Below are 11,504 nucleotides of genomic sequence, written 5' to 3'. Positions count from 1 at the left end.
AGTAATCAGGGACAGACGTCCGGCTGGGCGCCCGCTGCTCCCTCTGGGAACTGCCAAGGAGGCCACGTTTGAATTCTAATTTAAACCTATGGTCGGTATAGAATGCAGAGCGAAGGCTCACTTTGTTTTTGTCTGAGACAGGGTCTCACTCTGTAGCCCAGGCTGGCCTTGAGCTCACGGCGATCATCCAGCCTCAGCAGCCCCAGCGCTGGGTCCAGGCGTGCACCACCACGCCCAGCTTCACTTTTCAATTTTTTTTGGTGGGGGTTACAGACAGTTGAACTCAGGTCCTTGCGCTTGCCAGGCAGGTGCTGCGCTGCTGAGCGACATCTCAGCCCTTCACTTTGTGATTTAAATATACAGCAGTTACACAGAATGTAATTATATAAAAAATTAACCCAAACTTGGGAAAAGACTGTGGGAATACTTCCTCAGGGCACTTTCTAGACACCAGGGGAAGGTTCACTTTGCAGAGCGGTGGCCGTGAGCCACGTTCCCAGAGTGGCCGCTTGGCTGGGTTCCTTAAGCTGCTGTTGGGCTCTGCGATGCACAGCACTTGTAGGCTGCCTTGAGAGCCACTTTCAGAGGAGAGATGGGCGGTGGTCTGGACGGGGTCGAAGGTCAGGGCCAGGGCGGCCACATGTGTCAGATATGCTTGCTGCCACATGGTGTGGAGCCCTAAAACAAAAGCCTGAACTTGTCCCTCAGTGGAACAGAGCCTGATTCCGGCCTGCACAGGGCAGAGTAGTGTTGTCACTTGAGCAGAACCAGGGCTTAGAGCTGCTTTGACATCCGCTCTGGAGAGGACCTTGGGACTGGCTCGCCACTGGCAGAATGAGCCCCGCCCTCATTTCTGGACGGCTTTGCTTTTGAGGCAGGATCTCACTAAGTTGCCCAGAGTGACCTCAACATGCAATCCTCCTGCCTCAGCCTCCTGAGCAGCTGGGATGACAGGTGTACACCACCTCGCCTGGCTAGGAGTGAATTAAGTATTCAGACCTGGAGCGCTGCATTGAAGACAATACCATACCTTTGTCTATTAAAGTTCAAGGCAGGCGTGCTTGCCTGCACCTGGCGCACCTCCAAATAGGGGATTTTAAGTCCTAATCCAAGAGGGTGGAGATAAGGGGTTGGCGAGAGCTTTCCCGTGGGGCCACCGACGCTGTGCTCTCGCTCAGGATTTTAGGAAATACTCAGAACACGGGGCTCTGTTAGGAGAGGGCTGGGCCCATCGCTGCGAGGCAACAGCGGCGAGTTAGTATTTCGCTCCACAGTGCATGGGAGACAAATCTGCATCTTCCTATCGGTATTGGACTCCTTTTGCTAATGACAAATAAATACACCTATATTTTTAAGACGTGTGTGCTTTGCTTTCTTGTGTCCTGGTCCAGGTAGAAAGCCAAAGATCCCCGCCCTTCGTCCCTAGTCCGGCCGCCCGGCCTGCCCTCGTGGCGGGGGCTGAGGCTTTGTCCTTCGCCTTTCCTCCGCCGGGCCCTTTCTGGTCTGGCGCCGCCCTTTGAGGCCCCTGCTTACCTGCAAGGTGGACCTGCGACCGCAGATGGCGGCTCGCGAGGGTCACAACGCACGTCAAGGTTGAGCCAAGTGCGGCCACGAGCCCGCGCCGGCTGGTGCTTCCGGGTGCGAGTCACCCGCGGGCCGTTGTCCGGACGCCCGTTGCTGGGGCCGCCGTTGCCAAGGACGCCCGCGGGCCCTGCGCCGCCAGCCCTGCGCTCTGCTCGGCTCTGTGCGGCGCCATGGACGACCTGCGGGTGCTGTGGATGCGCGACCGCGTGTACGCCGCCTTCGACCTCTCCGACCCCCAGCTCTTCGAGGAGCTGCTGACCCGCGACGAGGGCGAGGCGGAGGACCTCATCCTGCACTTTCTCAACCTCAGGAGCGACGAGGAGGGCGCCTCCGCGCTCTTCTTCTACCGCACCTGGGTGCCCGAGGAGGTGGAGGTGGAGATCGGTGAGCCGCCGCTCTGCCCTGCCCGGCCCCGCCCGCCCTCCGCGCCCGCCCGGACAGCCCGCTGCGGGTGCAGTCCCGAAACACCGGTGTCAGTTGACAATCCTAGCACTCGGGAGGCTGAGGCAGGAGGATCACAATTTCGAGCCAAGCCTAGGCAGCTTAGATCTTGTCTCAAAATAAAAAGAATTCAAAAAGGGCTGAGGATGTAGCTCAGTGCGAAGGCCCTGGGTTCAGTCCTCAGGAAAACAAAAGAAAATAAAATCAAGCCTGCTGTCGCCCTCCATGTGCGGTCGCTGCCGCTGTTGCCCTCCTCGGTGCACAGCCGGCTTGGAAAGCCAGCGCCTGGGCTGGAGCAGCGCAGCGAGCTCTTGTTTAGCGCCTGCGGCAAGCAGTTACCGTGCAAGTGGCCCCATCAGCTCATCCACCTCGCCGATGGGTTACTCTCATCCCTGCCGCGGCTTTAGAGAAGCCCGGGGGAGAGGACAGAGCGCCCCTTCCGAGGCCACAGAGGCCTCGGAGTCCCAGCGGCCGCTCAGCAGCCACGCGGAGGCCAACCGGGAGGGACCCAGGCGGCCCGCTGTCCCTGTCCGCGCAGTGCCAGGGTCCCTGTCCATTTCCCCGCCGGCCCCACTGAAAAGGGAAGCAGGCCCCCACGCAAGGCTTTCCAAGGTGACCAGGATTTATGTTGCATATATTTGTATTTTAAATACAGAAATGGCAGGGATGAGGTGCCCAGCACCAGGTCCTGTGAGTCTCTGATTGGCCAGGGACACAGAGGGGGTGGGCCGGGCCAGGGTCCGATGAGGGATCATGGGTAGCAGTTGTCATGGGTTTAGGTGACTGCACTGGTGCCATCTTGAGCTCCACAGGGTGGGGCTGCAGTGCCAGGCAGATCTTCCCCCCTGCTGTGCCAGTGATGGAACCCAGGCCCTTTGCACTGACTATATCCCACTCCTTAAAAAAATTTGGAACACAGTGGAGTACTACGCGGCCATAAAGAAAGAGGAACTTGAGGTACCTGTAGGCAAATGGATGCAACTTGACAACATAATGTCAATGAAACAAGCCAGACACACAAGCTTGTGTATTGTGCGGTATCTGTTATGAGAAACACAGTATTTACAGATATAAGTAAAGCGCAAAATAGAAGACAGAGAAACAGGAAGTAGAGAGATGTTCAGATAATTCCCCCAAATTCCCTGTCCCATTGTTTCAAAAATATTTCAATTTATATGCTAATTTGTTTCACTTATACCACTGGTCTCTCTTCCTCCATTGATTTTATTTTATGTTACTGGGAATCACACTCAGGACCTTGTACTTGCCAGGCAGGTGCTTATGCTGCTGAGCTACCTCCCCGGCCCTCTTTTCCTTCACTGAAAAAGTTCTGTGCTTCTTTTTTTTTCTTTTTTCTTTTTCTTTTTCTTTTTTTCCAGTACTGGGAATCAAACTCATGACCTTGCGCTTGCCAGGCAAGCACTGTGCCGCTGGGCTAAATCCCCAGCCCCTCTGCTTCTTTTTTGTAAGAGAAAACCTTTTTTTGTCCATGACTTGTGCTCTGAGTCACATCCTGGCCATTCTTTTAAGATTATGGTACACAGTGTACTAACTCTTGCTATCCTCTTAACGGTTTTGTATGACATTTTGTTTTATTTTTTTCACTGGAAGTAAGAAGAGTGCTTTTCTTTATGAATATCTACATGTATTAAGGTCAAATTAAAAAAGCCGTCTTGGATGTTCAAACACAAAAAATTCTTTTGAGACAGAGTCTCACTAAGTTGCTAAGTTGCCCAAGCTGGGCTTGAACTTTTCGACCCTCCTGCCTCAGCCTCCCAGAGTGCTGGGGTTACAGGTGTGTGCCACCAGCATCCTTCACTTATCAAAGCTGTGGTGACTTCTCCACAGTCTGCATCGTCACCCTATGAAGTGTACGTTGCCGGGCTGCTGAGTCCACCCACCACGCTGTGCGCCCCGGGCCTCTTTCAGGCCTGTTGGTCATTTCTGTTCTGGGCCGATGATATCTCTGACCCTTCTCATGTCCTTTGTCCCTTGTCAGACTCGATGCAAACCTTCACGGTGTCACCGAGCTGGCTCTGGTGACCGGAACATGCGCGAGTCCCCTGTGGCCACACCCCAGCCCCTGGCTCCGGGAGAGCAGGAGTTAGCTACCTGGTGCGCGCAGACTTAACAAGGTGTGTTTCTCTCCGTGTGCTCACCGTGAAGACAGCGAGCTGTCTGTCCAGTCCGGAGAAGAGAACGAGGAGGAAGAGCCTGCTGACCAGAAGGCCGAGGCCCTGGGTGAGCGCTGGGGTGGGCGGGGCGGGTCTCGGAGAGGGGTCGGGGACCCTGAATCCGTTTGCCCTAGAGACAGCAGTGCCGTGCGCCCATACATGCGGCAGCGCCCCTGGGCGGCTGCCACCACGGGCTGGGTGCTACCAGCAACGCAACTCATCCTGTCACTTTTCCGGAGCCTCCAGTTCAAAGCGAGGAGCCCCGAGGCGGGGTGCCCGTCCTTGCCCCGATGGCTTCCGGTGGCCAATGACAGCCCTTGGGATTGCTCAGCTTGTGGACCTGCCGTTCTGCCCCTGCCTCTGTCATAGGGTGGCCCCCTGCCGGTTCCAGGCGTTGGGGTCAGACCCCCGTTATCTGCGGGGTGTTCATCTCACTCCACTCGTTCTGTCCGCAAGACTGTCTCTCCAATTAGGTCACACGCTGGGGATGGGGGACGCTGTTCAACCCAGGGCGGCACTGAACATAAAAGGACCGTGCCCCTGGGGCAGGGCGAGGTGTCCCTTTGTGTGAATGGCACCTGCCATCTCCTTCAGGGACACTGAAGCCAAGGGGCGCTGGGGGGGACGCAGTGGCACGTCCCCGCTCGGCAGGGGCAGTGAGAGCCGCGTGAGTGTGCTGTCGCGCCCGTGGCCCTTGGTGGGCGTGGGGTGTGTGTGAGCCAGTTCCCTGCAGAGGTGGTTTTTGCTGGGTGATTTTGCTGCTGGGGGCTCCACCCGGGGCCTGCACACCTGTTCTGGGCGCGGGTGTTCCTGGCCCCGGCCAGACACCCCACGGTGCACAGGACAGCCCCACACCACGGCCACCGCCCCTCATGTCACTCCTGCCATGGCGAAGGGCCTGGTGTGGCCCACCTGCTCTGTCAGCACAGCAAGACAGTGTCCCCGCCCCGCTGCGATTTTGTAGCCCCAGGGGCGCCCCCACCGCCTCGCTCAGCCCGGGAAGCTGGAAGGGGAGAGGATCCTGGCAATACGTGGCATCTCCTTTAGTCGGCTTGATTTTTTCAGAGGAATTGAGTTTTAACACAAGTGTCACCCCCTCAAGTAAGTCTCAAAGACTGGAAAGAGGAGAACGCAAATTTCGAAATAAAAGACTTTTTTTTTTCCTTTTCTTGCACCCTTGGGGATTGAACCCAGAGCCTTCCCCCTGAGCTACACCCCCAGCCCTTTTATTTTTTATTTGGAGAGAGAGCCTTGCTAAATTTCCCAAGCTGGGCTCAAACTTCCAGTCCTGCGGCCCCAGCCTCCCACAGTGTGGAGATTACCGTTGTGCCACGCCCAGCTCCAAGGCTGGTTTTGATTGTGGGCATTAGCAGCGCCCTCATGAGGCGTGGCGTTGCCGTCTAGTGGTGGTTCCCTCTGACTGCCCGCGTGCCTGGTCCCCACCGTGCACCCCAGGTGCTCTGCAAGCTGGCTGCCGCTGACCACCGGTGGTCACCGTCCCGTTGTCCGGGTGAGGAAATCGACAGCGCGAAGGATTGAGCTGACTGCGGAGCCACGGGGGCGTGTGTGCCGCCCTGGGGCGGTCTCTGGGCCCAGACTCTGTCCTGCAGGTCCCCGTGTCAGCGACGCTGTGTGTGTCACATCTCCCACGAGTTTCAAGGATCATTATGGTGGCACATGGAGTGGAACCCTGCCTTAGTGACAAACCTCTGTTTGAGTGAAGACCCCAGGGAAATCACACATTAGACACTGCCACAGACGCGGGTACACACCTGCCTTGATCCTTTCCCATTGCTGAGAGTATAGTTTTTCTTTTTTTCCTTTTTAAAATTTTTTTTATTTTTTATTTTTCCACTACTGGGAATTGAACTCACGACCTTGCGCTTGCCAGGCAGATGCTGTGCCGCTGAGCTAAATTCCCAGCCCCAAATGCTAGATCAAAGTCTTTTTTTTTTTTGGTCTTTTTGAGACAGGCTGTCGCTATGCAGCTCAGGCTGACCTCGAGCTCACTGTGTAGCCCAGGCTGGTCTCGGACTCGCAACGATCCTCCTGCCTCAGCCTCCCGAGTGCTGGGATTACAGGCCTGCGCCACCACACCCGGCTTCCCATCGCTGAGAGTAATACCTGACACCCACAAAGTAAAGGAGGAGAGGTTCACTTATTTAGGCTCATGTTTCAGCCAGAGAGTTGCTGGCTCTCAGGCAGAAAGAGCGGGGCAGAGGGGTCTGGCGGAGGAGAGCGGCTCCCCGCATGGGTCACAGGAGGCGAAGGGAGTGGGAGGAGCCGAGAGGAGATGGCCCCGCCCAGGGCCCGCCCCCACAGGCCCCACCCCCCCAGGCCCCACCCGATGACTCCACTGATGGATCCAGCACCTTCCACATACCTGAGAATTTTGGGGACATTCTCGGTGGAAACCAAAAATGTCCGCTGGATGAAGTGCACTGTTGTGTAAAACCCAGGCCAGCCTCCCGGTGGGAGACCTGATGGCCGGACAATTTCACCTCACTCATGGGATCCTGTTTTGCAGCTAGGAATTTGCAGCTGAGAAGTGATTCCACGGCACCTCCAGCTCTCGGCGCGGAAGATGGGAACCTGGACGGAGAGGCCTTAGCCAGCCCCCCGACCCGCGTACGCGCCCTGTGCTCCTGGGGGGCTGGCCGGGCTCTGCTGCCCCGGGAGGGTCTGCCTTGGGGAGCGCGTCGCGCGGGGTGGCGTGCTGGGGTGGCAACCTTAGATTCGAGGACTGGCAGAAGGACTCGCAGGGCCCTGGAGCGCTGCTGCGCTCGGCTTATTGCAGAAAACGCGCGTGGCTTAGAGTCAGCAGGGTGACAGGCGCAGGGCGGAGCCCCGGAGGGACCAGGCCGGGCTGGCCAGCGTCCTGTCTGGATGGAGTCTATGGACCGTGCTTAGCTCGCGAAGCCCCTGGGTATGACACCCCACACGGCGTCCTGCCAACCAGGGGCTCACCTGGCGACCAGGACTCTTGCCGAGGGTCAGCTGACTGCACAGAGCAGCCATGTGGCCGGCCTTGGTCACTCAGCCCAAGTCCCCAGTCCTCCCCAGAGGTCTCCCTGATAGGGTGGAAGTGTGGCCCAGGGGCCCAGGGAGACTTACGAGTCATGTCATTGGCCTGAACAGGTGTAGCCTGAAGCCCCAAGGCCACCCGGAGAGCCTGGCAGAGCTCCGTGTACATCTGGCCCCCTCCATCCAGTCTCTGTGGCATTTGTTTTTTGTTGTGTTTATTTTATTTTATTTTTTGCGGTACTGGGGATTGAACTAGGAGCCTTTTCACTGAGCTACATCCCCAGCCCACTTTTCTTTCTTATTTTGAGACAAGGTCTTGCTAAGTCACTAAGTTGTCCAGGCTGGGCTGGAACTTGAGATCCGCCTGCCTCAGCCTCCCAGGGTGTTCGATTCTTTCCACGAGCAGGTGAACTCAAGCCTGGCCGTGTTTGCCTCCATTTCAGAGGCTGGTGAAGCGAGTCGTGGACAAGCTGTACCTCCAGGTGGTCTGTACCCCAGTTCCTGAGGCGTTTCTGGGCCGGAATGTGGTGTTTTTCCTCAGGAACACAGCAGGTGCGTTCCTGGGCGTGTGCCGGGGCGATGCTCGCGTCGTGCGCACCCTAGTTTGCCAGGGTCCCTTCCCCAGCGTGGTCCTGGGAGCATAATGCTGTGGTACAGCGCCCCCTACTGCTCATGGGTCCGTGCTGCGACGCCGCCTGCTTGCTGGAGCATGTCCGGCACCCCAGAGGGACACTCACAGTGTCCCTGATGGCCACAGGGGCGAGGAGGGAGCCTGGTGGCCCGACACACGTGTCCCCGTGGGGCTTGGGCACAGTGGGCCTGGCCTCCTGCGGCGACTGGCTGTAAGCGCGTCCTTTCTGCGGCCTGCTTCATGCCTCCGCCCGCGGCTTCCTGCTTTCGGCGGAGGCTGTGACTAGGATGCCGCCCCGTACCCCGCACGGGGGTCACCGTGTACGGGGAGAGAGCGGGTCCGGAGCCGGGGTCACTGGCGTGCACTCCGCGGGCGTCCTTCCCTGCAGACCTGGGCCGCGTGGGGGAGGCAGGGGCACAGCGGGTGGGAAGGCGGCTCGGGGTGTGCTCAGGCGCGGCAGCTTCACGCGGTCTTGGCACACATCCTGCTGTCTTTCTCCTTTGTTTTTTTTTGGGAAAGGGGGGAACTGGGGATCGAACCTGGGGCCTTCACACTGGGCCCCATCCCAGCCCTTTTCTTTATTTTGAGATAGGGCCTTGCTAGGTCACTGAGTTGCCCAGGCTGAGTTCAAACTTTCGATCCTCCCGCCTCAGCCTCCCAGAGCGCTGGAGTGACAGGGGCCCACTGCCAGGCCTGGCTTTCTCCGGACCTGGTTTTTGAACATGGATGGCGGGGTGTTCCAGGATTCACTTGTCTGGGGGGTGGGAACAGTGGGGAGGAAAGCGGCAGCCCAGCCGGTGCCGCCCTTCCACCTCCTCCCTTGAGCCTGCCGCCCCTCGAAGGTCGCTCCTGAGACCTCTGCTCACCCCGAGGCGCTACAGGGCCTGGCTGGCAATGGTGGCGTCCAGTCTGCCGTCAGTATCAGTCTTTGTTGTCACTCTTCCCTTTTTATGAAGCATTATTATTTTTGATATTTTGATAAAAAATCGTTACTATTTTTCTTATTTTAAAGATCTTATTGGGCTTTATTTTCAACTCGAGAATTGGCTAACACTTCTTTTTCTGTTAGTGCTGGGGACTGAACCCAGGGAGTGCTGAACTGCATCCTCACAGCTTTTTAATTTTTTTGAGACAAGTTGTCCAGGCTGTCCTTGAACTCGAAACCCTCCTGCCTCAGCCTTCTGAGTAGCTGGGATTACAGGTGTGCGCCACCACACCCAGCCACATCTAACTTCACTTGGTAGCATAGAAACAGTGTTTCCTGTGCTTGCTTTCTTTCTTTCTCATGCTGGATTCCTGCGCGGCTTCTTTTTAAGATGACTGTACCTGAGGAGGTGTGAGAAAACGCATGGGGTGGGTAATAGCACAGTCTCCGCAGGCCCGGGAGAAGCGTGGAGACCGGGCCAGGCCCAGTGGCTTCTGTGACACCTTCACGCTGTTTCTCGGCTGGCTCGGCGGGAAGTCTGCAGAGTCTTCCCAGTGTTTACAGTGGTATCGGGTCTTTCGTCAGGTGAAATAAATACAGACCAAACCAAACCTTGTCAGAGGGTAGCCGGTCACCAAATATATCTTCACATAGTCCCAGGCCTTGAAGGGCACTTTGGGCTGGGTGTAGTGGTTCACGCTGTAATCCCAGCACTTGGGAGGCTGAGGCAGGAGGACTGCAAGTTCGAGGTCAGCCGTGGTCCCAGCTCCAGGCCCTGTCTGCCCTCAAGCTAAGCCTCAGCACCTGTGTTTTGAGTGGACATGGACCCCCAATTCTTCCTGACCTCACTGGCTTGGATGTGAGTGGATTGCAAACCCGTGGACCTCAGAGTGGCTGGTGACATTTCAGTTTCCAAAACCTGGAGACTTGGGGAATCAAACAGCATGGATGTGAGTGGGGGGACTGTGACATTCTGCAGCCAGGCAGAGGGCGGCTGGGGTCACAGCTGCCACCCCCCAGCGTCACCCTGACCGCCCATCTGTCCCTCCCAGAGACCATCTTGGAGCCGGGCGACATGGCGGAGGCCATGGAGATCATGCCCGAGACCCTGGAGTACGGGCTCCTCAGCGCCCACGTGCTGCATTTCCTGAAGGACGTCATCTGCCAGGTGCGGAACTCAGGCTTCGAGGCGCCTCGGGGCAAGGCTGTCTGCTTCCTTTGTTCCACAAATGGGCAGCGGGCGCTGCCACATCACGGGCTGGCGGCTAGTGTGGGCAGGGGGTGCTGGAAAGGACGTGGATGCACAGGAGCGAACGACAGCCTGTCGGATCATGACGAGGGGCGCAAAGGTGCCGACAGAGCTGTGCGTGTGTACAGACGGGCCGGGCATGGCGTCGAAGGTGGCTAACGGGATGACGGCTGGGCTTCCCTTAAGAATCACAAGGACTGGGCTTCAGGGTCACAGGCCTGGCATCCAGCACGCTGGGAGGCTGAGGCAGGAAGATCACAAGTTTGAGCCCAGCCTAGGCAACTTAGTGAGACTGTCTCAAAAACAATCAAGAGTGACTCCTGAGATTTGGGCCTGAGCAACTAGGGGAGCGGTGAGGGCCCCGCGGAGACGGGGCCGGGAGACGGGCTTCTGCCCCACGCATGTTGTGCTATCCAGGCTGCTAGAGCTTGTGTGGAGCCGCGAGGTGGGCTCGCGTCTGCAGCCTGGGAGAAAAGTCTTTGGCCCCTGCTGCGTCACACGGCATGGTCTCTGCCACAGGGCACACACAGCTTGTCTCACGGGAAGGCTCACCTCGACAGGACCTGGGAGAAATGAGAGCAAGGAGGGCCCAGGAGAACGTGGAGCCCAGAGGGAGAGCGGTGGGAACGGCTGGAGGGGGTCCGGCTTGGTGGCGGCAGCCCTCACAGCGCTGCCTCGGCGCTCGGACCTGTGCAGTAGCCGCCTCAGGGCCCAGCTTCCCTCTTCCTCCTGTGCTGCCTTCTCCACGCGGCCCCTTCAGCACGTGGGCGTCGTCGGCATGGAGAAGGCGCAGCACCAAGGGGCTCCCGACCAGGGAGAGGCTTCGACGCAGGGTGCGAGGAACAACCGGGTGGGGGACCCGGAGGTCTGCACAAGACGCCAACGCAGCGGGCATGGCCGGGGAGCCACAGGCCACTGGAGGCTGAGAAGGGGCAGGCAGAAGGGTGCTGCGGGTGGGCGCCCTGCGTGGGACAGAGTCAGCGCTGGCAGTGACCACGCGTGGCCTGCCACGTGTCCTCTGCACTCAGGTTTTCCTGCCAGCCTTGTCGTTCAATCAGCACAAGACGGACTCGGGCCCCGGAGCCCCGGCCGCAGAGCTGCCCGAGTTTTCAGAGTACGAGATAGACCTGCCCAAGGTGCCGGGGGAGGCCATGGAGTACCACAGCGTGCAGCTCATCCGCGACGAGTTCCTGATGAACATCCAGAAGTTTTCGGGCAACATCCAGAGGACCATGCAGCAGCTGGAAGGTAGGCGGCCTGGGGAGAGCTCGCCTCGAGGAGCCCGCGTGGGAGTCCAGCTTCTTCCGTCTTTGGTACCAGGGGTTGAACCCAGGGCCTTTCCACTGAGCTACAGCCCCACCCCACCCCTGGTCCCCCTTTTAAACTTTGAAACAGGATCTCACTAAGTTGTTAAATCATCCAGGCCAGGGTCAAACTTGCAGTCCTCTTGCCTCAGCCTCCTGAGTGCTGGGACTA

The 11,504-nt window shown here is 58.2% G+C and overlaps 1 protein-coding gene across 4 annotated transcripts in view; it reads left to right on the top strand.

Moving 5' to 3' along the window:
* Nucleotides 1-1,535: 1,535 nt before the first annotated feature.
* Dnah10 (dynein, axonemal, heavy chain 10) overlaps nucleotides 1,536-11,504 on the top strand; it is a 101,785-nt gene continuing 91,816 nt past the window's right edge. For 3 of the 4 annotated variants that reach the window (XM_013503541.1, XM_013503540.1, XM_013503542.1), the window contains exons 1-6: nucleotides 1,538-1,968; nucleotides 4,192-4,266; nucleotides 6,727-6,827; nucleotides 7,667-7,775; nucleotides 9,832-9,947; nucleotides 11,057-11,276. In XM_013503541.1, coding sequence (XP_013358995.1) covers nucleotides 1,755-1,968; nucleotides 4,192-4,266; nucleotides 6,727-6,827; nucleotides 7,667-7,775; nucleotides 9,832-9,947; nucleotides 11,057-11,276 — 835 coding nt within the window. In that variant the 5' untranslated portion in view covers nucleotides 1,538-1,754. Of the gene's footprint in view, nucleotides 1,969-4,191; nucleotides 4,267-6,726; nucleotides 6,828-7,666; nucleotides 7,776-9,831; nucleotides 9,948-11,056; nucleotides 11,277-11,504 lie in introns of all 4 variants that reach the window. The other variant, XM_013503543.1, reaches the window with a different exon arrangement.

The sequence above is a fragment of the Chinchilla lanigera genome, unplaced genomic scaffold (assembly GCF_000276665.1).
Source record: "Chinchilla lanigera isolate Chin_1 unplaced genomic scaffold, ChiLan1.0 scaffold00081, whole genome shotgun sequence".
In the NCBI taxonomy this organism is placed as follows: domain Eukaryota; kingdom Metazoa; phylum Chordata; class Mammalia; order Rodentia; family Chinchillidae; genus Chinchilla; species Chinchilla lanigera.
The sequence above is the reverse complement of the archived record's forward strand: the minus strand, read 5'-3'. Positions and strand labels throughout refer to the sequence as shown.